Genomic DNA, 26,926 nt, shown 5'->3' with positions numbered 1-26,926 from the left:
TTTCTGTAAGTACGCTTAAAGTGCAGATTGCTACTTTATCTGCTTTTTCAGTTATCCCCTTGTCTTCCTCTCCTTTTGATAGTGAGGTTTCTGAAGGCTTTTTTTAGGAAACTGCCAGTTTATAAACCATACGTTTCTCCTTGGGATTATCAGGGGTTTTAAAGGGACTGTCCAAAGGTTCCTTAGAGCCTCTTAAGGACAGTTCTTTTAGATATCTTACATTAAAAACAGTATTTTTTAGTAGTCATCACTACAGCCAGAAGGGTCAGTGAGCTACAAGCTTTGTCTATGGAAAGTCCTTACTTTCAGGATACATTAGGGTTACAGACATATCCAGAGTTTTGTCCGAAGGTTATGTCTAGGTTTCACAGGTCGCATGATATTATTTTGCCTACTTTTTGTGTGAATCCAAAGTGTGGAAAAGAGAGGATTTTTCACTCATTAGATGTTAGAAGATGTGTTCTGGAATATTTGAACAGAACTGCAGATGTCAGGAATACAGATTCTTTGTTTTATTTTCATCGAAAACTGTAGGTCAGAGAGCTTCTAAATCTACTATAGCTAATTGAATTAGGTTAGCTATTATAGAAGCTTACAGAGTTATGGGAAGTGAGGCTCCTGCCTCATTTAAAGCGCATTCTACTAGAGCTAGGGCAGCTTCTTGGGCTAATAATGCAGGGGCTTCGCCTGAGCAAATATGTAAGGCAGCAACGTGGTCAAGCTTTTCTACGTTCATCCGTCCTTACCGAATTGATGCAATGTCTGCACACGACCAAGCGTTTGGTAGAAAGGTTCTCCAAGCAGTGGTCCCACCCTGAGGTTGTATTACTTGTTAATCGTCTCACCTTTGCCCTGAAGGATTGTGGGGAAAAAGCAGAGTTAGTACCTGCTAACGATGTTTTCAACAATCCTTCAGGGCAACGATCCCACCCGGGTGTTAATTGTCTGTGTCTGATAGTTGCACGGTTATGGGTTAATGGAACGTTCACCTGTCGGGTACTTGGCTAAACGCACTGAGGGTGGACTAACCATGTGACTTTTTTATAGGGGAAGTGCTGTCTGTTCCTGGGAGGAGCGACGTCTCTCACCTTTGCCCTGAAGGATTGTTGAAAACATCGTTAGCAGGTACTAACTCTGCTTTTTTTGCAAACTACAAGGAATTTTCTCAAAGTTTCTTAAATGTTCCCACTATTTGCCTTGATATAAGTAACATTCTTTGGTGATGATGGCACATATGGTGGCTTTGCAATTAACCTTAAGGTGCGTTCATGCATACCATTTTGATTAGCCAATCGCTGACCTATTTTACCACCTCCATGTAGTGTGAAAGCCAACAGACTTTGAGTACTGTGAGCATACTGTGTAAGCTAGCTCTCATACTACATGGAAGTGTTAAAATTGGTCAAAATTGGATTTTTGTACCAGGCTATAGACCTCCAATTTCAAAAACGTGCCCTATTGCAAATCATTGGAGAGCATGCAGTAGATTTACTAAAGTTTGCAAATTTGATTTGAACAGATGCGCTTATTTCTACTGGACAAAGGCCTCAATTCACTAAGCTTATCTCCTGTCTTTAATAACGTTTCTAGAGTTATCACCGTGGTGATGAGGCATGTACTATTCAGGAAACATTTTACCTCAGGCAAACCTAAAGTTAACTCTTCTGTCTTTAATAAATAACTCCAGAATTCTGAAAATACAGAGGAGCTAACTTAACTACAGAGTTTTTGCACAAGGAGTAGAGCAGAATGCAGTACATTACATGCAATGCATTATGTCCTATTACTCATGTGTAAGACTTTATGCACGTTATTTTGCTTATCACTGTTTAGTGAATCTAACCAGTTCTTTTTTTTTTTTTTTTTTTTTTTTTTTTTTCAGCCTATATTTATTGGTTTGGGTAAAAGTTATAGCGTTTACAAACTATGGTGCAGAAAGTGAATTTTCCCATTTTCAAGCATCTCTGACTTTTCTGACCACCTGACATGTTTCATGAGGGGCTAGAATTCCAGGATAGTATAAATACCCCCCAAATGACCCCATTTTGGAAAGAAGACATCCCAAAGTATTCACTGAGAGGCATAGTGAGTTCATAGAAGATATTATTTTTTTTTGTCACAAGTAAGCGGAAAATGACACTTTGTGACAAAAAAAAAAAAAGTTTCCATTTCTTCTAACTTACGACCAAAAAAAAAAATGAAATCTGCCACGGACTCACCATGCCCCTCTCTGAATACCTTGAAGTGTCTACTTTCCAAAATGGGGTCATTTGTGGGGTGTGTTTACTGTCCTGACATTTTGGGGGGTGCTAAATTGTAAGCACCCCTGTAAAGCCTAAAGGTGCTCATTGGACTTTGGGCCCCTTAGCGCAGTTAGGCTGCAAAAAAGTACCACACATGTGGTATTACCAGAAGTAGTATAATGTGTTTTGGGGTGTATTTTTACACATACCCATGCTGGGTGGGAGAAATGTCTCTGTAAATGACAATTGTTTGATTTTTTTTTTTTTACACACAATTGTCCATTTACAGAGATCTTTCTCCCACTCAGCATGGGTATGTGTAAAAATACACCCCAAAACACATTATACTACATCTCCCAAGTACGGTGATACCACATGTGTGGCACTTTTTTGCAACCTAACTGCGCTAAGGGGCCCAAAGTCCAATGAGTACCTTTAGGATTTCACAGGTCATTTTTGTGTCAAGACTACTCCTCACGGTTTAGGGCCCCTAAAATGCCAGGGCAGTATAGGAACCCCACTAATGACCCCATTTTAGAAAGAAGACACCCCAAGGTATTCCGTTAGGTGTATGGCGGGTTCATAGAAGAATTTATTTTTTGTCGCAAGTTAGCGGAAATTGATTTTAATTGTTTTTTTTCAAAAAGTGTCATTTTCCGCTAATTTGTGACAAAAAATAAAATCTTCTATGAACTCATCATACTCCTAACAGAATACCTTTGGGTGTCTTCTTTCTAGAATGGGGTCATTTGTGGGGTTCCTATACTGCCCTGGCATTTTAGGGGCCCTAAACCGTGAGGAGTAGTCTTGAAACCAAATGTCGCAAAATGACCTGTGAAATCCTAAAGGTACTCATTGGACTTTGGGCCCCTTAGTGCACTTGGGGTGTAAAAAAGTGCCACACATTTGGTACCGCCGTACTCAGGAGAAGTAGTATAATGTGTTTTGTGGTGTATTTTTACACATACCCATGCTGGGTGGGAGAAATATCTCTGTAAATGACAATTGTTTGATTTTTTTTTTTACACACAATTGTCCATTTACAGAGAGATTTCTCCCACCCAGCATGGGTATGTGTAAACATACATCCCAAAACACATTATACTACTTTTCCTAAGTACGGCGGTACCACATGTGTGACACTTTTTTGCAGCCTAGGTGCGCTAAGGGGCCCAACAGGTCATTTTGAGGCATTTGTTTTCTAGACTACTCCTCACAAGTGACCCCATTTTAGAAAGAAGACACCCCAAGGTATTCTGTTAGGTGTATGGCGAGTTCATAGAAGATTTTATTTTTTGTCACAAGTTAGTGAAAAATGACACTTTGTGAAAAAAACCCCAATAAAAATCAATTTCCGCTAACTTTTGACAACAAATAAAATCTTCTATGAACTTGTCATACACCTAACAGAATACCTTGGGGTGTCTTTTTTTTTCTAAAATGAGGTCACTTGTGGGGTTCCTATACCGCCCTGGCATTTTACGGGCCGAAAACCGTGAGTAGTCTGGAAACCAAATGTCTCAAAATGACTGTTCAGGGGTATAAGCATCTGCAAATTTTGATGACAGGTGGTCTATGAGGGGGCGAATTTTGAGGAACCGGTCATAAGCAGGGTGACCTTTTTAGATGACAGGTTGTATTGGGCCTGATCTGATGGATAGGAGTGCTAGGGGGGTGACAGGAGGTGATTGATGGATGTCTCAGGGGGTGGTTAGAGGGGAAAATAGATGCAATCAATGCACTGGGGAGGTGATCGGAAGGGGGTCTGAGGGGGATCTGAGGGTTTGGCCGAGTGATCAGAAGCCCACACGGGGCAAATTGGGGCCTGATCTGATGGGTAGGTGTGCTAGGGGGTGACAGGAGGTGATTGATGGGTGTCTCAAGGTGTGATTAGAGGGGGGAATAGATGCAAGCAATGCACTGGCAAGGTGATCAGGGCTGGGGTCTGAGGGCGTTCTGAGGGTGTGGGCGAGTGATTGAGTGCCCTAGGGGCAGATAGGGGTCTAATCTGATAGGTAGCAGTGACAGGGGGTGATTGATGGGTAATTAGTGGGGGTTTAGGGTAGAGAACAGATGCACTTGGGAGGTGATCTGGCGTCGGATCTGCGGGCGATCTATTGGTGTGGATGGGTGATCAGATTGCCCGCAAGGGGCAGGTTAGGGGCTGATTGATGGGTGGCAGTGACGGGGGTGATTGATGGGTGATTGACAGGTGATTGACAGATAATCAGTGGGTTATTACAGGGAAGAATAGATGTAAATATTGCACTGGCGAATTGATAAGGGGGGGTCTGAGGGCAATCTGAGCGTGTAGGCGGGTGATTGGGTGCCCGCAAGGGGCAGATTAGGGTCTGATCTGATGGGTAACAGTGACAGGTGGTGATAGGGGGTGATTGATGGGTAATTAGTGGGTGTTTAGGGTAGAGAACAGATGTAAACACTGCACTTGGGAGGTGATCTGACGTCGGATCTGCGGGCGATCTATTGGTGTGGGTGGGTGATCAGATTGCCCGCAAAGGGCAGGTTAGGGGCTGATTGATGGGTGACAGTGACAGGCGGTGATTGATGGGTGATTGACAGGTGATCAGGGGGATAGATGCATACAGTACACAGGGGGGGTGTCTGGGGGTGGGGTGGGGAGAATCTGATGGGTGGGGGTTGATCAGGAGGGAGCAGGGGGCAGTTTAGGGAATAAAAAAAAAAATAGCGTTGACAGATAGTGACAGGGAGTGATTGATGGGTGATTAGGGGGGTGATTGGGTGCAAACAGTGGTCTGGGGGGTGGGCAGGGGGGGGGTCTGAGGGGTGCTGTGGGCGATCAGGGGGCAGGGGGGGGGAATCAGTGTGCTTGGGTGCAGACTAGGGTGGCTGCAGCCTGCCCTGGTGGTCCCTCGGACACTGGGACCACCAAGGCAGGAGGCAGCCTGTATTATACACTTTGTATGTGGCGATCCGGGTGCTAGTAACCCGCTGGCGCTTCCGAACGGCCGGCGGGTTACAGCGCGAGTGGGGCGGAGCCAGTCCCCGGTGGCCGATCGCGTCACGAATGACGCGATCGCTCCGCCCATGCCCCTACAAGGACCGCCGCCTCTGGGCATGAGATGGTCCTTGCGGGATCCACTTTCCGGCCGCCCCTGTGCAGTGGGCGGTCGTTAAGTGGTTAAGGACCAGAGCTGTCCTTTCCTATTTGAGCCTGTGATTACTGTGATTGGCTCACAGTAATCTGTTACTTTGGGGGGGGGGGGGGGTTGGTAAATTCCTCCCAAGGAGACCGGCACCACTTCAGCAAAATAGTATTCAAGCTCTTTTATTGCATGAAAAATGAGGCAGTACAATGACAGTCGCTGTTTCGGGCCTAGCCCTTTATCAAATTGCAGTAGCGACTACTGCAATTTGATAAAGGGCTAGGTCCGAAACAGCGACTGTACAGCGAATTGTACTGCCTCATTTTTCATGCAATAAAAGAGCTTGAATACTATTTTGCTGAAGTGGTGCCGGTCTCTTTGGAGGATTTTGGTGATTGAATGCCCCAAGGGACACTGGGACGAAGACCAAGGCACACTCATTTTTACTTTTTGTAGTGCTCCTCCTGACTCTTTGTGTTTACAACAGTAGTTGGTCTCATACAAAACGGGTGAGTCTGCATACAGGCATGTTCTGGGACAGCTTTCCTCCTGGTGCAGCAGCAACAACAACTTGGAACTAAATGCTCTTAAAACACACTCACTCTGTCCTTGTATTGTTTTTGTGTATTAAGCAACTGCCAAGACAAATTCCTTGCAAACCTACTTGGCGAAATAAATTGATTCTGAGACTGCAGATTTCTGCACACTAAGATTTGCATCTACCTGACTCTGCTGTGTTTCCCTGTTCATCGTTAGACCTTGCAGTGCTTGTTGGTCAGGACACTACAGGGAGTGCAGAATTATTAGGCAAGTTGTATTTTTGAGGAATAATTTTATTATTGAACAACCATGTTCTCAATGAACCCAAAAAACTAATATCAAAGCTGAATATTTTTGAAAGTAGTTTTTAGTTTGTTTTTAGTTTTAGCTATTTTAGGGGGATATCTCTGTGTGCACGTGACTATTACTGTGCATAATTATTAGGCAACTTAACAAAAAACAAATACCCATTTCAATTTATTTTTACCAGTGAAACCAATATAACATCTCAACATTCACAAATATACATTTCTGACATTCAAAAACAAAACCAAAACAAATCAGTGACCAATATAGCCACCTTTCTTTGCAAGGACACTCAAAAGCCTTCCATCCATGGATTCTGTCAGTTTTTTGATCTGTTCACCATCAACATTGCATGCAGCAGCAACCGCAGCCTCCCAGACACTGTTCAGAGAGGTGTACTGCTTTCCCTCCTTGTAAATCTCACATTTTATAATGGACCACAAGTTCTCAATGGGGTTCAGATCAGGTGAACAAGGAGGCCATGTCATTAGTTTTTCTTCTTTTATACCCTTTCTTGCCAGCCACGCTGTGGAGTACTTGGACGTGTGTGATGGCGCATTGTCCTGCATGAAAATCAGGTTTTTCTTGAAGGATGCAGACTTCTTCCTGTACCACTGCTTGAAGAAGGTGTCTTCCAGAAACTGGCAGTAGGACTAGGAGTTGAGCTTGACTCCATCCTCAACCCGAAAAGGCCCCACAAGCTCATCTTTGATGATACCAGCCCAAACCAGTACTCCACCTCCACCTTGCTGGCGGCTGAGTCAGACTGGGGCTCTCTGCCCTTTACCAATCCAGCCACGGGCCCATCCATCTGGCCCATCAAGACTCACTCTCATTTCATCAGTCCATAAAACCTTAGAAAAATCAGTCTTGAGATATTTCTTGGCCCAGTATTGATGTTTCAGCTTGTGTGTCTTGTTCAGTGGTGGTCATCTTTCAGCCTTTCTTACCTTGGCCATGTCTCTGAGTATTGCACACCTTGTGCTTTTGGTCACTCCAGTGATGTTGCAGCTCTGAAATATGGCCAAACTGGTGGCAAGTGGCATCTTGGCAGCTGCACGCTTGACTTTTCTCAGTTCATGGGCAGTTATTTTGTGCCTTGGTTTTTCCACACGCTTCTTGCGACTCTGTTGACTATTTTGAATGAAACGCTTGATTGTTCGATGATCACGCTTCAGAAGCTTTGCAATTTTAAGAGTGCTGCATCCCTCTGCAAGATATCTCACTATTTTTGACTTTTCTGAGCCTGTCAAGTCCTTCTTTTGACCCATTTTGCCAAAGGAATGGAAGTTGCCTAATAATTATGCACACCTGATATAGGGTGTTGATGTCATTAGACCACACCCCTTCGCATTACAGAGATGCACATCCCCTAATATGCTTAATTGGTAGTAGGCTTTCGAGCTTATACAGCTTGGAGTAAGACAACATGCATAAAGAGGATGATGCGGTCAAAATACTCATTTGCCTAATAATTCTGCACTCCCTGTAAATAGTAATGAACAAATGAGTGGCAGCTCTGCGTTATGTAATGTGCATTGCAGCATGCTATTACTCTATTTTTTTTTTTTCCTTGTCCTCTGAGAACTGCAATTTAATGTTACATGACATCCCAAGTATTGTGTGTGGATTTGCTCTCTGAATAATACTATTGATTTTAACAGGGGGGATTGCCTTGCAGTGGGCACAGAAATGCATCTCCTCCTTCCTCCTTGCAGTGTTACCTTGTCTCCAGTGTTAAGTACTGGTGGCTCTTTACTCCTTATTGTGCCCCAAGCAGAAGGTGAGCATAAAGAAACTGGAAGGGAGGGGACCTTTACAGGAATATGGAAGCCTTCAGATATCCACCATTTTTCTGGCTAGGAGCACACTAGGCAGAATCGCTAGCGTTGCAGAAATTGCATGCATTTTTGCCAATAATGAAAGTCTCTGGGCCACATAAATCATATATCCGCATTAAAACACAACTTGCTGCATATTTTTCAAACGCATCTAAATCTCTCATAATGTATTTCAATTGAGACACAGAGGACTGCATTCTTAAATGTTATTTTGTTGTTTTGTTTTAAGATTCTGTATTATTGCATTGAAAAAGGGAAACTGTTGAGCGAACGCATGAGAAACGAACTCCTACAAAAGCGCACACAAAATTGCAGAAATGCATGGTTTTCTGCACTGTGCATAGTGTGCTTCCAGCCTCTACCTTGCTTACAGAAAACCACCCCCACCATCCTCTACCTACCATGTCTTCCTTGCACAGACTGGTAACTCCAGCATTTGCATATTTGAACTTCTTGCAGAGGCTTCCCATTGATGCAGTCATCTGAACCAATGGAATCCTCGGCTGGAAACTCAAATAAGTTCCAGTAAGGCTAATTGGAATTTCCTGCTGAACATCCCCAGTTATCTGCAAGCAGAATAGAAGTTGTACTTTTTTTTTTTAAATAAAACCTAAACTGAAAAAGAAGTCATTTAACATAAAAAGGTCATACTTGCCTCTTGCGTAGTCTACTCGTCAATCTATTTCTCCTCTCCTGTGTCTCGTTTGTCCACTGAAAACTAACAAGAAAAGCGATCTAGACCCTAAGATCTAGTAACGTATCGTAAGGGATATCAGCAAACCCAATTGACCAGTTAGAAACTGCAATACACTCAAGAAAAGGGGCCAATTTAGGCAAAGCTAAATAGTAGTAAAATGTAAATGATAATGGAGGCGTCACACACATATAGTGCAAAAATAACCAAGTCACTTTTATTAAGGTCAAAAATACATATCAGAAATAAAATACATTCAAATATAATTAAAATCTCCCAATTAAAACTAATAGAAATCAGTAATCCTGTCCCAAGAAATTTATTAAAAATGAAAAAAAACATCAGTTTAATTGATAAGCCCCCAGTAGGCTAAAAAAAGGGGGTGAAAAAAAAGTGCTGCTAGTGCAAAAAAGAGGAGGGTTCCCATGTGAACCCTTCAAAAACTAGTCCACAAATAAATAAATGCAATAATAGCAAAACTGTGGGTACTTGTAACCATCAAAGTGGCTGAGTGCTTAAAACTATATACATTCCATTAAATATAAGGTGCAAAAAAAGTCCCATGTACGCAGGTCATAAACATACATATATATGTGCACTGCGCGTGCAGCTGCGTGCATATGTGCAAAAAATCCACGGGGACACACATGCACACACAACGCACGCAGCGCTACGGGCAAATAGTGCAGAAAATGTGAACAAGTATCTGCATGTAAACAATTTAACACAGGAAAACAATCATGCCCATATAATGTGGATTGCCTTAGTGGGGTATCTGGGATAGGAGATCGGGGGAAAATGCCTGACGCGGTCGCAGCACGGCTACTTCTGAAGGAGGCTAGCTGATAGTGAATAAAGTTGGCCTAAATACTCTAAACGGAGCGGCGTAATGACGTGTGCGGCCGCATGCGTGACATTGGGTCGGCGTGCGCTCTGATTGGCGCACGCCGCGCGTGTCTGTAAGGACCTGAGTCACATGATATGTGATGTGCCAGCTCTCCTTACTCTAGTATGAGCCTGCGCAATGGGTAGGGGCTCCGGCAGAGGCATCCACATAAATCAACAGCTTGCAAAACGTGGTTTAAGCACTAATTATATCCAATAATGCATATAACATTAAAATAAATACAATATCAATAAACATATATATTTATTTCTTTGGAACAGCTATACTACATATAAACCGTGGTTTGTCCACTGAGACCAGCTTCCTGGTCAGCACACTGTTAAACTGTAACATCGCCCACTTGAGCCATAGGGAAACATGGACATTACCTGGCAGTTATCCTCTCAGCTATAACTGACAGCAAATGATATATTTCAGTTCTGACAAAATGTTGTCAGAACTGGAAGGGATTGCTATCAGAAGAAAATGGTGAGCTTCTGAGAGGAACTGACGGCAAAGTAACTACGTAATGTTCATTTGAAGTAACCTGGTGTGTTTATTTTAAATAATTTTACTCAGTTCAGGTTGCCTTTTAAGAGGCATTTGGTATTTTAATAGCATGTTCTTTCTTTCTTTCTCTTCTTTCTTTCCAGTCCTCTTTAGATCTGGTAAGGGGAACTAATGTGCCCCTGTACTCCATTTCCTGGGAGGGTGCAGATGTGGCAGAATTTGGGAGTACCCTTAATCATAAAAAAGGACCCCCATATAAGTCTTCCCTATTTCATAACCTTTTCTTCCTCCTTGGGGCACAAGCTGGTGGGAAAAGCCCCTTGTGAGGAGCTGATGGCTGTGCTGTGGACACTTCTGTAATTGCTGTGTGTAAGAGCAGTTTAGTAATAAGACAGCAACCACAGTGTGGTGAAACATCCTTGGGTGTTCATCTGCGGGCAGTTCTTGAACAACACAAGTGGAAGAACATTATGAGGAAAGCTGCAGTGTAATCATGGCATTCGCTCAATAGATGCTTTGAACAGTGTTCTCACAGGACCTGTACATTCTTTGAGAGGAACTGTAGGGAGAATGTTTTTTTTTCTTACAAAACAAAGGAAAATAGTGTGTTATTAGAAGAGATGAGCAAAAGAGAAATAAAAATCCTCTTAACATGCAGCATGGGAAGTATCATGTTTACTACTGGAGTGCAGGGCTAGAGGGTTTTTGTTTTTATTGCCGATTGTTAGCTTCTTAGATATCCTGCTGGACCTCTGTTTAATATTTCGCAAACCTATGACCATGTACATTTCAATGGGAGATCTTCTTTTTTTTTTTTTTTTTTCCCCAAATCTGCTTTTCTTCTTTTCTTGATAACTGAGATGGGCTCTGCTCATATCTAGTTACCTTTTCTCGTGCCAGCATATCATCTTTGTGAATTGGTCCTGCACATTCAAACTGTGGACAAGTCTCATTTTCAGAGGGACAGCCCCTCTTTTGGAGTCAATTCCCACTGCCCCTCTTTGTTCTTTGTGTCCTTCTTATCTCAAAATGTTAGGCAGTATGCTGTGAAATCTATATCTCCTCTTTCCATTCTCTTTGTTTTCTGACTTTAGAAACTGCAGATATTTTGTTTTGGTGTCTTGTTTCCTCTTGCACACTACATGTGATTTTATGTATTTACTTATTGTTTTACTTTATATGATCCGATGTTTGATACACACACACACACACACACACACACACACACACACACACACACACACGAAAATGTATCTTGCGTTTGTGAAAGTTTTTGACAAAAACACGTACACACGCCGTACTAAAGGCAACGACGGGTCCGTCGTCACCTCCCGCTGGGCAGGTTTTCAGCAGACAGTCCGGCGTGTGTACAGTCTGTCGGCTGACTGATAAGGCTGTTTCTGAGCGAGGACTGTACACACGCCAGACTGTCGCTGGAACGCCCGCCCAGCGGGAGGTGACGTACGGGCCTTTATAGTCCCAAAAAAATACAGTAGGTAGTAAAAAACAAAGATTAGTAAAAGTTATACCTTTTTAATGGCTAACTGATAAAGTTAAAGTATGCAAGCTTTCTGGGATCTAGTCCCCTTCAGGCATATTTCCAACTATAAATATCCTTTTAATTAAGGTGTCATAATTCCCATTACAATTTAAACCTTCTGTTAATGTCTTGAACATTTTCATATATTTGTACTCAGAAATGTTTCTTGATTGCATGAGGTCACTGGCTCCAGCCTGCTGATCACTTTACATCTAACTGCTAAACCGTAGCCAGCACAACTTGTCATCTACATGTATACGATTTACCTGCATCAGTGTTTTCCTTCAGCTAACATCTGGAAATATGCATGAAGAAGTGGACTAGATCCCAGAAAGCTTGCATAATTTAACTTCATCAGTTAGCCATTAAAAAGTGTTCCTTTTACAAAATGTTTTATCTACCTACTTGACACAAAGTAGAATTCCATAGCAGCACTTTCCCTGAACCCCCGCCGCTCACCCCGGTTGTCCATGTGGATGTCTACAGTTGATTGTGCAGGCGAAGTGGGATAAAATTTAGTGCTTCTGAAATTTAGTACAAAAAATGGCGTAATAGACATAAAATAGGGTCTATCAATTGCATGTTATGTTACTGAGCACTAATGCATTTACAAGCCCTACAGCTTATATCCTCAACTGAGCTCACGGTCTCCGCCCTTATTTATCTCTAAATCACGTCCTACTTCATGCCCCCTTGACTCCATTTCATATCGCCTTATTACTTACTCATCCTTTACCACTACACCTGCCTTGAAGAGACTCCGAGATGAAGACAATAGTAAATTTTTACATACCTGTACCTCCAGCCCCATCTGCATGGATCGCTCCCACGCCATCGTCTTCAGCTGTCTCTATCGCTGGTGCCGGGTCCCGTCACTTTGGCCAGTCAGAGCCAGTTGACGCAAGCGCAGTGCGCTCCATGCTGTGCAGGCGCCGGAGAGCCATAGGGAGGCGCTGTGCATGCGTACAACTGGCGGAAGTAATGGCACCCGGTGGAGAAGACTGAGGAGGTTGAGGACGGCGGCGTGGGAGCGATTCGTGCGAATGGGGCTGGAGGAAGCCCCAGATATGTATAAATCTTGTATTATTCAGCTTTGAGTCCCTTTAACTACCTCATCAACCTTTTTTCTCTCCAAAGACATTTTTTTCCCACACTCAAGCAAGTCCTCATCATGCCTATACTCAAACCTTCTCTTGTTTCCTTTTCACTGTCCAACTACCGTCTTATCTCTTTACTGCCTTCTTTCTTACAAACTACTTGAGCACCACATTTACTCCTACTTGGTCCTTCACATCGCTGCTAATTTTCTGTTCTATGACCAATCTGGATACCACCCAAGCCACTCAACCGAAACTACCCTACTGAAAGTAACCAATGTCCTGTTAACTGCTAAATATAAAGGACTTTTATTTGATTGTCTTAGATCTCTCTTCCGCTTTCGACATTTTTCCAAATCCTCTCATCCATGGGCATTCAGTGTCTTGCTTTCCTCTTATTTCACACATAGAACCTTCAGAGTGGCTCACTTTGACATCACCACCTCTCCACAACCCCTCACTTATGGAGTTCCCCAAGGCTCAGTCCTCTGATCTCTCCCTTTTTCTATCTACACTTCTGGTATTGGACTGCTAAGCTGTTCTTTAGGTTCCAATATCACCTATAGGCTGACAATACCAAAATCTATCTTTCTGCTGACTACTTAACCACTCATATTCATGACTGTCTCAATGGTATCTACTCCTAGTCCTCCCGTTATTCTAAAACTCCACATGGAGAAGTCCAAAATAGTTTGTGCATGCCCCGATCATCTCGCGTCTAGACTACTGCAACCCTCTGCTCCACTAACTGGTCCGCTACATACCATCACGAACTCTGCTGCACAACTCATTCACCTAATTTCCTACTTCCCCAGCCCTATCCCACTCTGTCAGCCTCTTTACTGGCATCCAGTTACACAAACGATACAATACTAGTAAAGAAAAAAAAAACACCTGTTAAATAACGAGCATTAGGCCATGGCCAAGACCCAACAATCCCCCCCCCCCCCCCCCCAACTTGTGTGCATCCATGACCACTGCCCAAAGTCCGCCTGCGTACCATGCAATTATTATATAGGATGCCTTTCTACACACAATCTCCACTGTATGTTCTCCTGTATTCCTCTCTGGTAATTTCTTCTCACGCCAATCATCTCCCCTTCTCTGGAAAACTCTCCCTTTTAATACATCCGCCACTCGCCCATACTTGGCCTTTTTAGGTGCAACCTAAAATCTCACTCAGGCAAGAATATTCTCTTAGGACACCTTGGCAACTGACCACCATTTTACCATCTCCTACACAGCTTTCTTTCAGCTATTGTCCTATCCTTTAACCCTTTAGACATTAAGACTAATTGGCCAGGGCTCTCTTTCCCTTTTGTCAATGCTGTGTAATGTGTGTACATCTCTTACACCATTACGTAAAAATCTGTAATTGATTTCTGCACTGCATAAGCTGTAATCCACCATTTTCTTGTACTGTTAACTGTTTCTGTATTCAGCGTTGGACTGGGAGGTGGAAAGGCTGAGGAAATCCATTTGCTGGCCAAGCAGCAGCAATCAGGTGTTGCTGCTCACAGTGAAGACTTGCTGCAAGTTTCTATAGGGAGTGATAACACGGGGTTCTGCTGCTTGGCCTGCAGTGCAGATGTTACGGGGGTGGAAGTTGCAGGACTTTGTGAGATTTTGGATGTGTGGAGTAAGGGAGAGTGCGGAGTCCAGGGTGACACCCAGACAACGGGCTTGAGAGGTGGGGTGAATGGTAGTGTGGTTAACAGTGACATGCACATCTGGGAGGTTCAAGGATGGCTGGGGTGGGAAGATCATAAACTCCGTTTTGTCTAGCTTTAGTTTGGGGAACGTAGTGGACATCCAGGAGGAGATGGCTGACTACCTTGTCCATGGTAGTGGTGGATATGTCAGGGGTGTGGAGGTAGATCTGGGTGTCATCTGCATACAGATGATTGTTAAAACCCATGGAGGAGATAACCTTGCCAATGGAGGATGTGTATAGGGAGAACAGTAGGGGGCCAATGACCGAGCTGAGACTTGGCCGGCCAGCTCTGGTCAGGCCCGGGTTCTGGCCAGCCAAAGTCAGAAACTAAGATGCTTTTTTTCACATGCTGCCTGCAGTGGCTGACCATTTTGGGTATTGGCCAGCCAATCAACAATCACTCAATCAATCGGTCATCAGTGATTGAGTACTAGTTGCTAGGTAAGTGGGGTGGGATCACCATAACTGCAGGTAGGTAGAGTCCTGCCCCGCTTGCCTAACTAGTCCTTGGCCACTGATTAGTGTCTGCGTATTGAAAGGCAAGTGGGTCAGGACATTCCCGCAGTTCATTCAATGAGAGGTCGGAGTGGGCGTCAGGGCAGTTTCCAGGCTAGTTTGCACCCAGGACGAGGGTGTAAAAATTGGTGCATAGGCGCAGCTGCAGGGGAGAGTGGGCATAGAGCAGTAACAACTCTCCTTCCGGTATCCACACGCTGCATCTATCTTCTTCCTCCCAGGCGTCGTCGTCGTCACGTTGGTAACAATGCCCCCTGTGATGTCATGCAGTTAAGTCATCACAGGGGGCGCTGTTGCGTACCAACTCGACGGACGCCTAGGAGGAAGAAGATAGACGCAGCGCGTGGATCCCGGAAGGTGAGTTGTTACTGCTCTATGCCCACTCTCCCCTGTCATCCTGGCCTATATGCAATTCACTTTTCCTCCCAAATTTTCTCAGTTTGGTGATATTTTTTTCAAACGTCAATAAAATGTCTTTTAAGCCACCAGCAAGCAAGAAAATACTCAAAATTTTGATAGTACTTTTTCACCTACCTTTTGGTACTTTTTCAGTTGCAGAGTGCTGAAAAGTTATTTTTAAATAGATGAAAATGTATCAAAAACAATACAAAAACAATTAAAAGCACACAACAGCATGGACAAGGGTATCAGTAATAACAGTCTCATGAATCCATATGGTAATGGCCATAACTACTCAATACAGTATTATGACAGGCAGTCCTGTACCTGTGGGTAGCCCAGGCAAAAAAGTGAGTTTATAAATATCATAGCGTTTCATACAGTGTAATCTGTGTTTTTGTAGAGGTTAGTCCTGTTTTGGTTACCTTGTAATTATAATGACCCACAGCAATATTCTACAATCACATTATTGCCATTGTTTGCCAAGCAATTCCAGAACATTATATGCATGTATGCTATACACATTTATGGTTGTGTTTAGAACCCAGGAAGTGATTTTTGTGAAATTAGCTTGCTAACCTGTACAATAAGTTATGTTACAATATAAACAGTAATTAAAATTTTATCATAACTCTGTAAACCATAGCTACATAGGAATCTAGGCTGAAATAAACAGACATCCATAAAGTTTAACCATTTGAGCGTTCCCCATTCCAGAGAAAGATTAAGGCACAAGGGCAGAAACTCTGATTAGATCAAGGTTTCCCATTCCCACACCCAGCAATTATAGCTGTGGATGCCCCTAAAGGTAAGGAATGGATCCAAGCCCCCTTTTAGATGCAAACAGAATTTTCTAGATTTTCTGTAGTAAGAGGTTTCAATTCTATTTTTATAGCTCTTGCTGTGAAGAACCCCTTTCTAATCAGATAGTAAACTATCCTTTTCCCCTGGCACAGTTTATCTTGGGGGGGGGGGGGGGGGGTGCTACATGTAGTGCTACCAGGGGAACCCATTGTATGCCAATATGATCGTGTGTGTGTGTGTGTGTGTGTACCTGGAGCTATGCTGAAGTCTTGTATACATATGGCCATGCTATCAAGATCTTTCTGTAATGTCACTATCCTTTGTTTTAAAAGAGAAATTTTGAGCCAATGAAAAAAACATTCCAAATCAGTGGAACACAGTTTGAAAATTGCATCAAGGCTTGAAACAGAGTTTATCTGGATAATTCCAAAAAGATAGAACCAGGTATCTTATTCCACAAGAATAGGGCCTTGTTCACATTGTAAATCGCCAGTGCTGTCACAAGCGCTGAGCGATTTATACTGTTTTTTTTTTTTTCTTTTTTTTACATCGCTTTTCCCAGCGCTTTTAGCTTAGAAAAGCGCTTTTTGCTCAGCGATGATTAATTTTTTTTTTCACTTCTTTCACCGCGAAATGAATAAATACAATGTATTTATTTATAGAAACACTCGGGAAATCGCTATACAAACCACTTTTTCAAGCGCTTTGCGATTTCCCTATACCTTCCATTGAGCCAAAGCGCTCAGAAAATGGTACAGGCAGTCTTTTGAAAGTGGATCGCAAAACAAGGTCATATGTGATCACTCATAGGGAATCGTTACACAAGTGCTTTTAGGGCAATTTCTAAAATCGCCAGTGCTTAAAAAAAAAACCCGCAAACGCCCATAGTGTGAACAAGTCCTAACAGAGGACTAGAGGTTGTGAGGTTATACTCCACACAAATATGTAAGGAGTCCTGAGGAAACATGGGCAGCATAAAACTTCAGACACACAAGAAAAGAGCAGTTAAGTAATCTACTCAAAATTAAGAGCTTTATGTCTATTTTCACTATGTCACTATCCTTATTCAATTCAACTATCCCGGAGTGTTTATAAAACTGCATAATTTTATATTCTTATCAATACTAGCATGCTTATGAATATTTATATCAAGCTGTTTTTGGATGATGTTTGCTCATCAGTAGAGATGGTTAGTAAGAACCAGATTTAAGTATAGTCTATATACCAAGGCTTTCCGAGCCTGTCCTCCAGTACAACCACCCTCACACTTCCCTCACGAAAACAGTTATGTGAGCCAGAGGAACCTCTATAGCTGGCAGCAGAGCACAGCTAGTGATCGGCTCTCACACTCCAGCAGCTCCCTGTACTATTGAGATTGCTGAGCTGCAGTGTAAAGTAACACTGAAGTGAAAAAATAATCAAACTTAGAATGAAATGTATTATGGTGAAAGAACAGAGGCACCAGCAGGATAAAAACAGGTAATAAAACATTTAAAATTGCTTTGGAGGCAGCGGTGGACCTGCCTCCTGTAAGCAGACACTATAAACTGTCAGTTCAAATCTAAATAAATTTTATTGGCATACTCCAAGGGGGTCTCAACGCGTTTCGCAGGTGTAAACCTGCTTCCTCAGGGAATATAACATAGGAGCATACAACAGTAAAAGGTCCGGGTAACACCCGGCGCCTCAGACTGACAGGAACTGCCATTTCCATACCTGATGTTTACCTCTTTCAGGCAGAGAAAGAAAAAAGGAACACCACAGTTATGTGTGTTAGGCTTTGTACATACCCATGTCTATCTCATCATGTCACAGGTCACCACGGGTATCCTTTAAGCTGAGTGGGTTTCTTATTTTGAGGCTGTTCTGCAGTGCCAGGTCTAAAAGTATATCTTCCCCAGCAATGGTGGGAGGTGGATGGGGTCACGTGCTGTACTTGCAAAGAGAGACTGTCTGCTGCCCCCTCACAGTTCCTCCCTGACTACCTTTTTGCTGATAATGGGATGGAAATAAGTCTGGATAGCTGTTGTCTCAGTGGGATCAGAAGCTACAGGAACCTGCCAATCGGGTACGTTCAGCAAAAGTGCAGACATGTAATGCACAAAATAGTATGCATTGCTAATTAATGCCAATTTGCTGTTGTATGGGTTAAAAAAATGGGAAGTTGAACCAGGGTTTCAAAGCTGGATGGGTCATGTTTTACTGACCGTGAAGTCAGGTATTCAGAAGGAATTAGAAGTGCTATCCATCTGGCTTAGCTGATCTGCTTCTTGCATTTGCATTGCAAAATGATCTTAGCATAAGTTTCCAGTGTGGCTTAAAAATATCATGAGAGGTCCGTAAATTATGTTTGTTTATAAACATGTTAATCTGCTGCAGTGGAGAACATTAATCTAACTGGAACGAAAAAAAGGTAATCATAGGTAATCATTGTTCAAGCCTTTTGTGGGCGATTTTTTTTTTTTTTTTTTTTTTTTTTTTTTTTTTTTTCAAATCGCCTGCGCTTGAATAAAGTCGGAAAACGCCCCTAGTGTGAATGGGCCCTAAAGGTGCGCTTCAAGAGAGGTTTGAAGAGCAACTGATGTATCTTTGAAGATTCCAGATGAGGGGAGAGTCATGAGAAGTCCTGAGCAGAATGAGGGGATTCTAGAGGATAGCAGGTCATGCACAGAACGGAGGTTGCAGCTTGCATGGTACTTGGACACTAGTGATGAAATGTAAGGGGGGTAAAGATTGTGGAGAGCTTTCTGGGTTAGGGGTGAGTTTGAAGTAAATCCTCTGGTTAATTGGCAGCCAATTAAGAGCTTGGTAAAAAGGAGGAGGAACAGATAAAGCTCATGAAGAGAGGTGGCTGAGTTAAAGTGAACCTTAACTGAACTTGGAAATAGAGAATTTAACTTACCTGGGGCTTCTAAAGGCCTCCTACAGATGTCCTGGAACGATCCTCCGGTCCTCCGCAGTGAGCCAGTTTAGTTTTTGGCGCCTGCGCGGCCCTAGCCTCCCGCAACCTCCATCACACTCCCGACGAGTCTGTTAGTTGGTGGTCCACAGAGCAGAGTGTTACAGTAGCCGAGGCAAGATGTATAGAGCTGATTCACACCATAAAGCTCTGGTGTTTGTTTTTTGAGATTTAATGTGGAATAGTTCATAGGATTTCAATGTTCAAGTGCTTTTCAAAACACTGGAAAGCACAGGTGATCTGTTTGTGTGAAACAGCCCTAAAGGGCATGTATAAGTATTTTAGTGGAGCCCTGAGAGAGAGGGTGGTCAGAAGCAAAATGTTTTTCAGTTGAAATTGACAAGAGGAGTGAATAGTAGAGAGAAATTAATGATTGCCCCATATCTATATAAACATCACTTTTATTAATTGCTCATCTGAAACAAGATCATTATAATAGTGTGATGCATGAAAATTCCACTAATGTAAATATCTATAAATGGCCACAGTTCTTCTCAGGCCTTTAACATGCAAGGTGATTGTCGACTTCTGATAAATATTGTCCAGTGTACATTTCACAGCTCGAGACCACTACAGCAGATGCTATAATTTTGTATAAATTCAGATATATATCTTATCATAGGGTACTAGATTAAAACCAGCCTTATGAAGTGTGACACCCTTGCTTTGGAGCAGGCAGAGCTCAAGGCACTCTGTTATTGGGGTACAGTCTCCTCACTTAACACACAGAAATAAAGTGTGCATGAGTTACAGTACTCACTGCAGCACCTACACTGATTCCAGGCGAAGGTGGGACATTTTGGATGGATAAACCTTTTCAGTGCCTAATGGTGTGTTTGTATATGTAGATCGGAGTATATAACACGTACTGTATAGAGTCAGAGCAATTGGTCTCAAACTGTGAAATGTATGTTAGGCTATGTTCATCAGAATTAGACCGAATACACGTGATCTGGTTTGAATTGTAGCATTTCCATTATACTAAAATTTCACTATGTTGTATTCTTGCTTATTAGGTTTTTAAGGAGCAGTTAGTTATATTTGATTCGAACCCTTGTCAAAGGATCAAATACGATAGCTGACCCTGCATGCTGTTTTGAAAACCTATTTGATGCTGCTATTCTAGCCTTGTGGTCCCTTTCCTTTGTATTGTATTACATTACTGGATTGAGCAGATTACTCTGCAAGCCTCCATCTACCTTGCTTTAAAGTGAATGGGAACTGTGCTGTAAAAATAAAAAGTAAAACAAAAAAAATCCAGATACTTGCTAAGGACAGGGAAGGCTCTGGGTCGTAATGAGCCTTCCCTCTCCTCTCCCAGTTCCCTCGGTGCTACGCTGTCCCCGGGAGCAGTATCTGACTAATTTTGGGCAAATGCTGCTCCTTCTGCCAGGCGAAGGTGACTTCGGAAAGTCTTCAGGAGCCCGACTGCTCCAGGCCGCTCTATACCGCGCAAGCGCCCTCTCCCACACACTCGTGCGTGCGCAGTATGGAGCCGCCTTTCTTTGGGAAGACTCGGCTTCCAAAGTCCTCCGTGGCGGGGGATTCAAATGGGGGATCCTGCGCTGCACCGAGAGATCCTTAGGTAAGCATCTGAGTATCTGTTGTTTTTTTTTTTTTTTTTTTGAAGACGGTTCCCATTAGCTTTAATGTTAATCTTAATAACAATTACAGAAAATGGAGAACAATCAGTGGTGCAATTTTTAACCACTTCCCGACCGCCCACTACACAGGGGCGGCGGGGAAGTGGAGCCCTGCAGGACGGCCTCACCCACAGAGGCGGCGGTCCATTTAAGGGCATGGGCGGAGCGATCGCGTCATCCGTGACGCGATCCTCCGCCGGCGCCTGTCACCGCTCGCTCGCCGCAACATCCCGCCGGCTATACGGAAGCGCCGGCGGGATGTTAACCCCGCGATCGCCGCATACAAAGTGTATAATACACTTTGTAATGTTTACAAAGTGTATTATACAGGCTGCCTCCTGCCCTGGTGGTCCCAGTGTCCGAGGGACCACCAGGGCAGGCTGCAGCCACCCTAGTCTGCACCCAAGCACACTGATTTCTCCCCCCCCCTGCCCCAGATCGCCCACAGCACCCATCAGACCCCCCCCCCCTGCCCACCCCCCAGACCCCTGTTTGCACCCAATCACCCCCCTAATCACCCATCAATCACTCCCTGTCACTATCTGTCAACGCTATTTTTTTTTTATCCCCCCCCCTGCTCCCTGCCCCCTCCTGATCACCCCCCACCCCTCAGATTCTCCCCAGACCCCCCCCCCCAGACCACCCCCCCCTGTTTACTGTATGCATCTATCCCCCTGATCACCTGTCAATCACCTGTCAATCACCCGTCAATCACCCATCAATCACCCGTCAATCACCCCCTGTCACTGCCACCCATCAATCAGCCCCTAACCTGCCCCTTGCGGGCAATCTGATCACCCCCCCACACCAATAGATCGCCCACAGATCCGACATCAGATCACCTCCCAAATCCATTGTTTACATCTATTCTCTCCTCTAAACACCCACTAATTACCCATCAATCACCCATCAATCACCCCCTATCACCACTTGTCACTTTTACCTATCAGATCAGACCCTAATCTGCCCCTTGCGGGCACCCAATCACCCGCCCACACGCTCAGATTGCCCTCTGACCCCCCCCTTATCAATTCACCAGTGCATTAATTACATCTGCTCTTCCCTGTAATAACCCACTGATCACCTGTCAATCACCTGCCAATCACCAATCACCCCCTGTCACTGCCACCCATCAATCAGCCCCTAACCTGCCCCTTGCGGGCAATCTGATCACCCACCCACACCATTAGATCGCCCGCAAACCCGCCGTCAGATTACCTCCCAAATGTATCGTTTACATCTGTTATCTTCTCTAAACACCCACTAATTACCCATCAATCACCCCCTATCACCACCTGTCACTGTTACCTATCAGATCAGACCCTAATCTGCCCCTTGCGGGCACCCAATCACCCGCCCACACGCTCAGATTGCCCTCAGACCCCCCCCCCCCCTTATCAATTCGCCAGTGCATTAATTACATCTGTCCTTCCCTGTAATAACCCACTGATCACCTGTCAATCACCTGCCAATCACCTATCACCCATCAATCACCCCCTGTCACTGCCACCCAACAATCAGCCCCTAACCTGCCCCTTGCGGGCAATCTGATCACCCACCCACACCAATAGATCGCCCGCAGATCCGACATCAGATCACCACCCAAGCGCAGTGTTTCCATCTATTCTCTCCTCTAAACACCCACTAATTACCCATCAATCACCCATCAATCACTACCTATCACCACCTGTCACTGTTACCTATCAGATCAGACCCTAATCTGCCCCTTGCGGGCACCCAATCGACCGCCTACACGCTCAGATTGCCCTCAGACCCCCCCTTATCAATTCGCCAGTGCAATATTTACATCTGTTCTCCCCTGTAATAACCCACTGATTACCTGTCAATCACCTATCAATCACCCATCAATCACCCCCTGTCACTGCCACCCATCAATCACCCGCTGTCACTGCCACCCATCAATCAGCCCCTAACCTGCCCCTTGCGGGCAAACTGATCACCCACCCACACCAATAGATCGCCCGCAGATCCGACATCAGATCACCACCCAAGCGCAGTGTTTCCATCTATTCTCTACCCTAAACACCCACTAATTACCCATCAATCACCCCCTGTCACTGCTACCTATCAGATTAGACCCCTATCTGCCCCTAGGGCACTCAATCACCCGCCCACACCCTCAGAATGCCCTCAGACCCCAGCCCTGATCACCTCGCCAGTGCATTGCTTGCATCCATTCCCCCCTCTAATCACACCTTGAGACACCCATCAATCACCTCCTGTCACCCCCTAGCACACCTACCCATCAGATCAGGCCCCAATTTGCCCCGTGTGGGCTCCTGATCACTCGGCCAAACCCTCAGACCCCCTTCCGATCACCTCCCCAGTGCATGGATTGCATCTATTTTCCCCTCTGACCACCCCCTGAGACACCCATCAATCACCTCCTGTCACCCCCCTAGCACTCCTATCCATCAGATCAGGCCCAATACAACCTGTCATCTAAAAGGCCACCCTGCTTATGACCGGTTCCACAAAATTCGCCCCCTCATAGACCACCTGTCATCAAAATTTGCAGATGCTTATACCCCTGAACAGTCATTTTGAGACATTTGGTTTCCAGACTACTCACGGTTTTGGGCCTGTAAAATGCCAGGGCGGTATAGGAACCCCACAAGTGACCCCATTTTAGAAAAAAAAGACACCCCAAGGTATTATGTTAGGTGTATGACGAGTTCATAGAAGATTTAATTTTTTGTCAAAAGTTAGCGGAAATTAATTTTTATTGGTTTTTTTTCACAAAGTGTCATTTTTCACTAACTTGTGACAAAAAATAAAATCTTCTATGAACTCGCCATACACCTAACGGAATACCTTGGGGTGTCTTCTTTCTAAAATGGGGTCACTTGTGGGGTTCCTATACTGCCCTGGCATTTTAGGGGCCCTAAACCGCGAGGAGTAGTCTAGAAAACAAATGCTTCAAAATGACCTGTGAATAGGACGTTGGGCCCCTTAGCGCACCTAGGCTGCAAAAAAGTGTCACACATGTGGTACCGCCGTACTCAGGAAAAGTAGTATAATGTGTTTTGGGGTGTATTTTTACACATACCCATGCTGGGTGGGAGAAATTTCTATGTAAATGGACAATTGTGTGTAAAAAAAATCAAACAATTGTCATTTACAGAGATATTTCTCCCACTTAGCATGGGTATGTGTAAAAATACACCCCAAAACGCATTATACTACTTCTCCTGAGTACAGCGGTACCACATGTGTGGCACTTTTTTACACCCTAAGTACGCTAAGGGGCCCAAAGTCCAATGAGTACCTTTAGGATTTCACAGGTCATTTTGCGACATTTGGTTTCAAGACTACTCCTCACGGTTTAGGGCCCCTAAAATGCCAGGGCAGTATAGGAACCCCACAAATGACCCCATTCTAGAAAGAAGACACCCAAAGGTATTCCGTACGGAGTATGGTGAGTTCATAGAAGATTTTATTTTTTGTCACAAGTTAGCGGAAAATGACACTTTGTGAAAAAAAACTATTAAAATCAATTTCCGCTAACTTGTGACAAAAAAATAAAAACTTCTATGAACTCACCATACTCCTAACGGAATACCTTGGGGTGTCTTCTTTCTAAAATGGGGTCATTAGTGGGGTTCCTATACTGCCCTGGCATTTTAGGGGCCCTAAACCGTGAGGAGTAGTCTTGAAACAAAAATGACCTGTGAAATCCTAAAGGTACTCATTGGACTTTGGGCCCCTTAGTGCAGTTAGGGTGCAAAAAAGTGCCACACATGTGGTATCGCCGTACTCGGGAGAAGTAGTACAATGTGTTTTGGGGTGTATTTTTACACATACCCATGCTGGGTGGGAGAAATACCTCTGTAAATGACAATCTTTTGATTTTTTTTACACACAATTGTCCATTTACAGAGGTATTTCTCCCACCCAGCATGGGTATGTGTAAAAATACACCCCAAAACACATTGTACTACTTCTCCCGAGTATGGCGATACCACATGTGTGGCACTTTTTTGCACCCTAACTGCGCTAAAGGGCCCAAAGTCCAATGAGTACCTTTAGGATTTCACAGGTCATTTTGAGAAATTTCGTTTCAAGACTACTCCTCACGGTTTAGGGCCCCTAAAATGCCAGGGCAGTATAGGAACCCCACAAATGACCCCATTTTAGAAAGAAGACACCCCAAGGTATTCCGTTAGTAGTATGGCGAGTTCATAGAAGATTTTATTTTTTGTCAAAAGTTAGTGGAAAATGACACTTTGTGAAAAAAAACAATAAAAATCAATTTTCCGCTAACTTTTGACAAAAAATAAAATCTTCTATGAACTCGCTATGCTACTAACGGAATACCTTGGGGTGTCTTCTTTCTAAAATGGGGTCATTTGTGGGGTTCCTATACTGCCCTGGCATTTTAGGGGCCCTAAACCGTGAGGAGTAGTCTGGAAATCAAATTCCGCAAAATGACCTGTGAAAGCCTAAAGGTGCTCATTGGACTTTGGGCCCTTTAGCGCAGTTAGGGTGCAAAAAAGTGCCACACATGTGGTATCGCCGTACTCGGGAGAAGTAGTACAATGTGTTTTGGGGTGTATTTTTACACATACCCATGCTGGGTGGGAGAAATAACTCTGTAAATGGACAATTGTGTGTAAAAAAAATTAAAAAATTGTCATTTACAGAGCTATTTCTCCCACCCAGCATGGGTATGTGTAAAAATACACCCCAAAACACATTATACTACTTCTCCTGAGTACGGCAATACCACATGTGTGGCACTTTTTTGCAGCCTAACTGCGCTAAGGGGTCCAAAGTCCAATGAGCACCTTTAGGCTTTACAGGGGTGCTTACAATTTAGCACCCCCCAAAATGTCAGGACAGTAAACACACCCCACAAATGACCCCATTTTGGAAAGTAGACCCTTCAAGGTATTCAGAGAGGGGCATGGTGAGTCCGTGGCAGATTTCATTTTTTTTTGTCGCAAGTTAGAAGAAATGGAAACTTTTTTTTTTTTTTTCCTCACAAAGTGTCATTTTCCGCTTACTTGTGACAAAAAATAATATCTTCTATGAACTCACTATGCCTCTCAGTGAATACTTTGGGATGTCTTCTTTCCAAAATGGGGTCATTTGGGGGGTATTTATACTATCCTGGAATTCTAGCCCCTCATGAAACATGACAGGGGGTCAGAAAAGTCAGAGATGCTTGAAAATGGGAAAATTCACTTTTGGCACCATAGTTTGTAAACGCTATAACTTTTACCCAAACCAATAAATATACACTGAATGGGTTTTTTTTTTTATCAAAAACATGTTTGTCCACATTTTTCGCGCTGCATGTATACAGAAATTTTACTTTATTTGAAAAATGTCAGCACAGAAAGTTAAAAAAATCATTTTTTTGCCAAAATTCATGTCTTTTTTGATGAATATAATAAAAAGTAAAAATCGCAGGAGCAATCAAATAGCATCAAAAGAAAGCTTTATTAGTGACAAGAAAAGGAGCCAAAATTCATTTAGGTGGTAGGTTGTATGAGCGAGCAATAAACCGTGAAAGCTGCAGTGGTCTGAATGGAAAAAAAGTGGCCGGTCCTTAAGGGGTAGAAAGCCCTAGGTCCTCAAGTGGTTAAGCAATGAGGAAGAGTCTATTGCAGTACTTGGTAAATGGTATATTAAAGCATCTGCTTCTGCTTTGCTTGTTCCCCTAGATCCATCTTGTGGTACAGAGTGATGAGTGCTTAACCAAAGTGCAACATGTCCAAGTACCTGAACCATTTCACATCGGTTGGTGACAACAGCAATAAGCAATGGAGTGAGGAGGACAACAAGGAAAAGCATGAAGAACCAGAGGAAAAGCCAAGCCAAACACCTCATCCCTTTACTTCCTCATACTCCTTCCGAGATGCCCTAAAATGGCTTTTCAGTTCTCACAAGTTTCATGTAAGGTCATTATGTTTGTATCTGTTGAAATTCTCTTCCACACTTGCATGTGTGCAATTTAGAGCTTAATGAACAATGAAACACGGCAGTTCTTCCTGGATAGTTATCATAAGCAGAGCTGGAACTGATCACTGCCTACTGTATGGAAGCAGAGATGGCCACAATGCTGAGCATTAATGAAATGAAG

At 43.7% G+C, this 26,926-nt stretch overlaps 1 protein-coding gene across 3 annotated transcripts in view; it reads left to right on the top strand.

Annotated features, from left to right (window-relative positions):
• The window catches only part of HVCN1 (hydrogen voltage gated channel 1), a 126,843-nt gene that overhangs the window by 85,538 nt on the left and 14,379 nt on the right, over positions 1-26,926 (top strand). For 2 of the 3 annotated variants that reach the window (XM_068245471.1, XM_068245453.1), the window contains exon 2: positions 26,508-26,739. In XM_068245471.1, coding sequence (XP_068101572.1) covers positions 26,554-26,739 — 186 coding nt within the window. In that variant the 5' untranslated portion in view covers positions 26,508-26,553. Of the gene's footprint in view, positions 1-1,047; positions 1,126-26,507; positions 26,740-26,926 lie in introns of all 3 variants that reach the window. The other variant, XM_068245462.1, reaches the window with a different exon arrangement.

This window comes from Hyperolius riggenbachi, chromosome 1 (genome assembly GCF_040937935.1).
Source record: "Hyperolius riggenbachi isolate aHypRig1 chromosome 1, aHypRig1.pri, whole genome shotgun sequence".
Taxonomy (NCBI): Eukaryota; Metazoa; Chordata; class Amphibia; order Anura; family Hyperoliidae; genus Hyperolius; species Hyperolius riggenbachi.
This window is presented reverse-complemented; position numbering and strand designations above follow the sequence as displayed.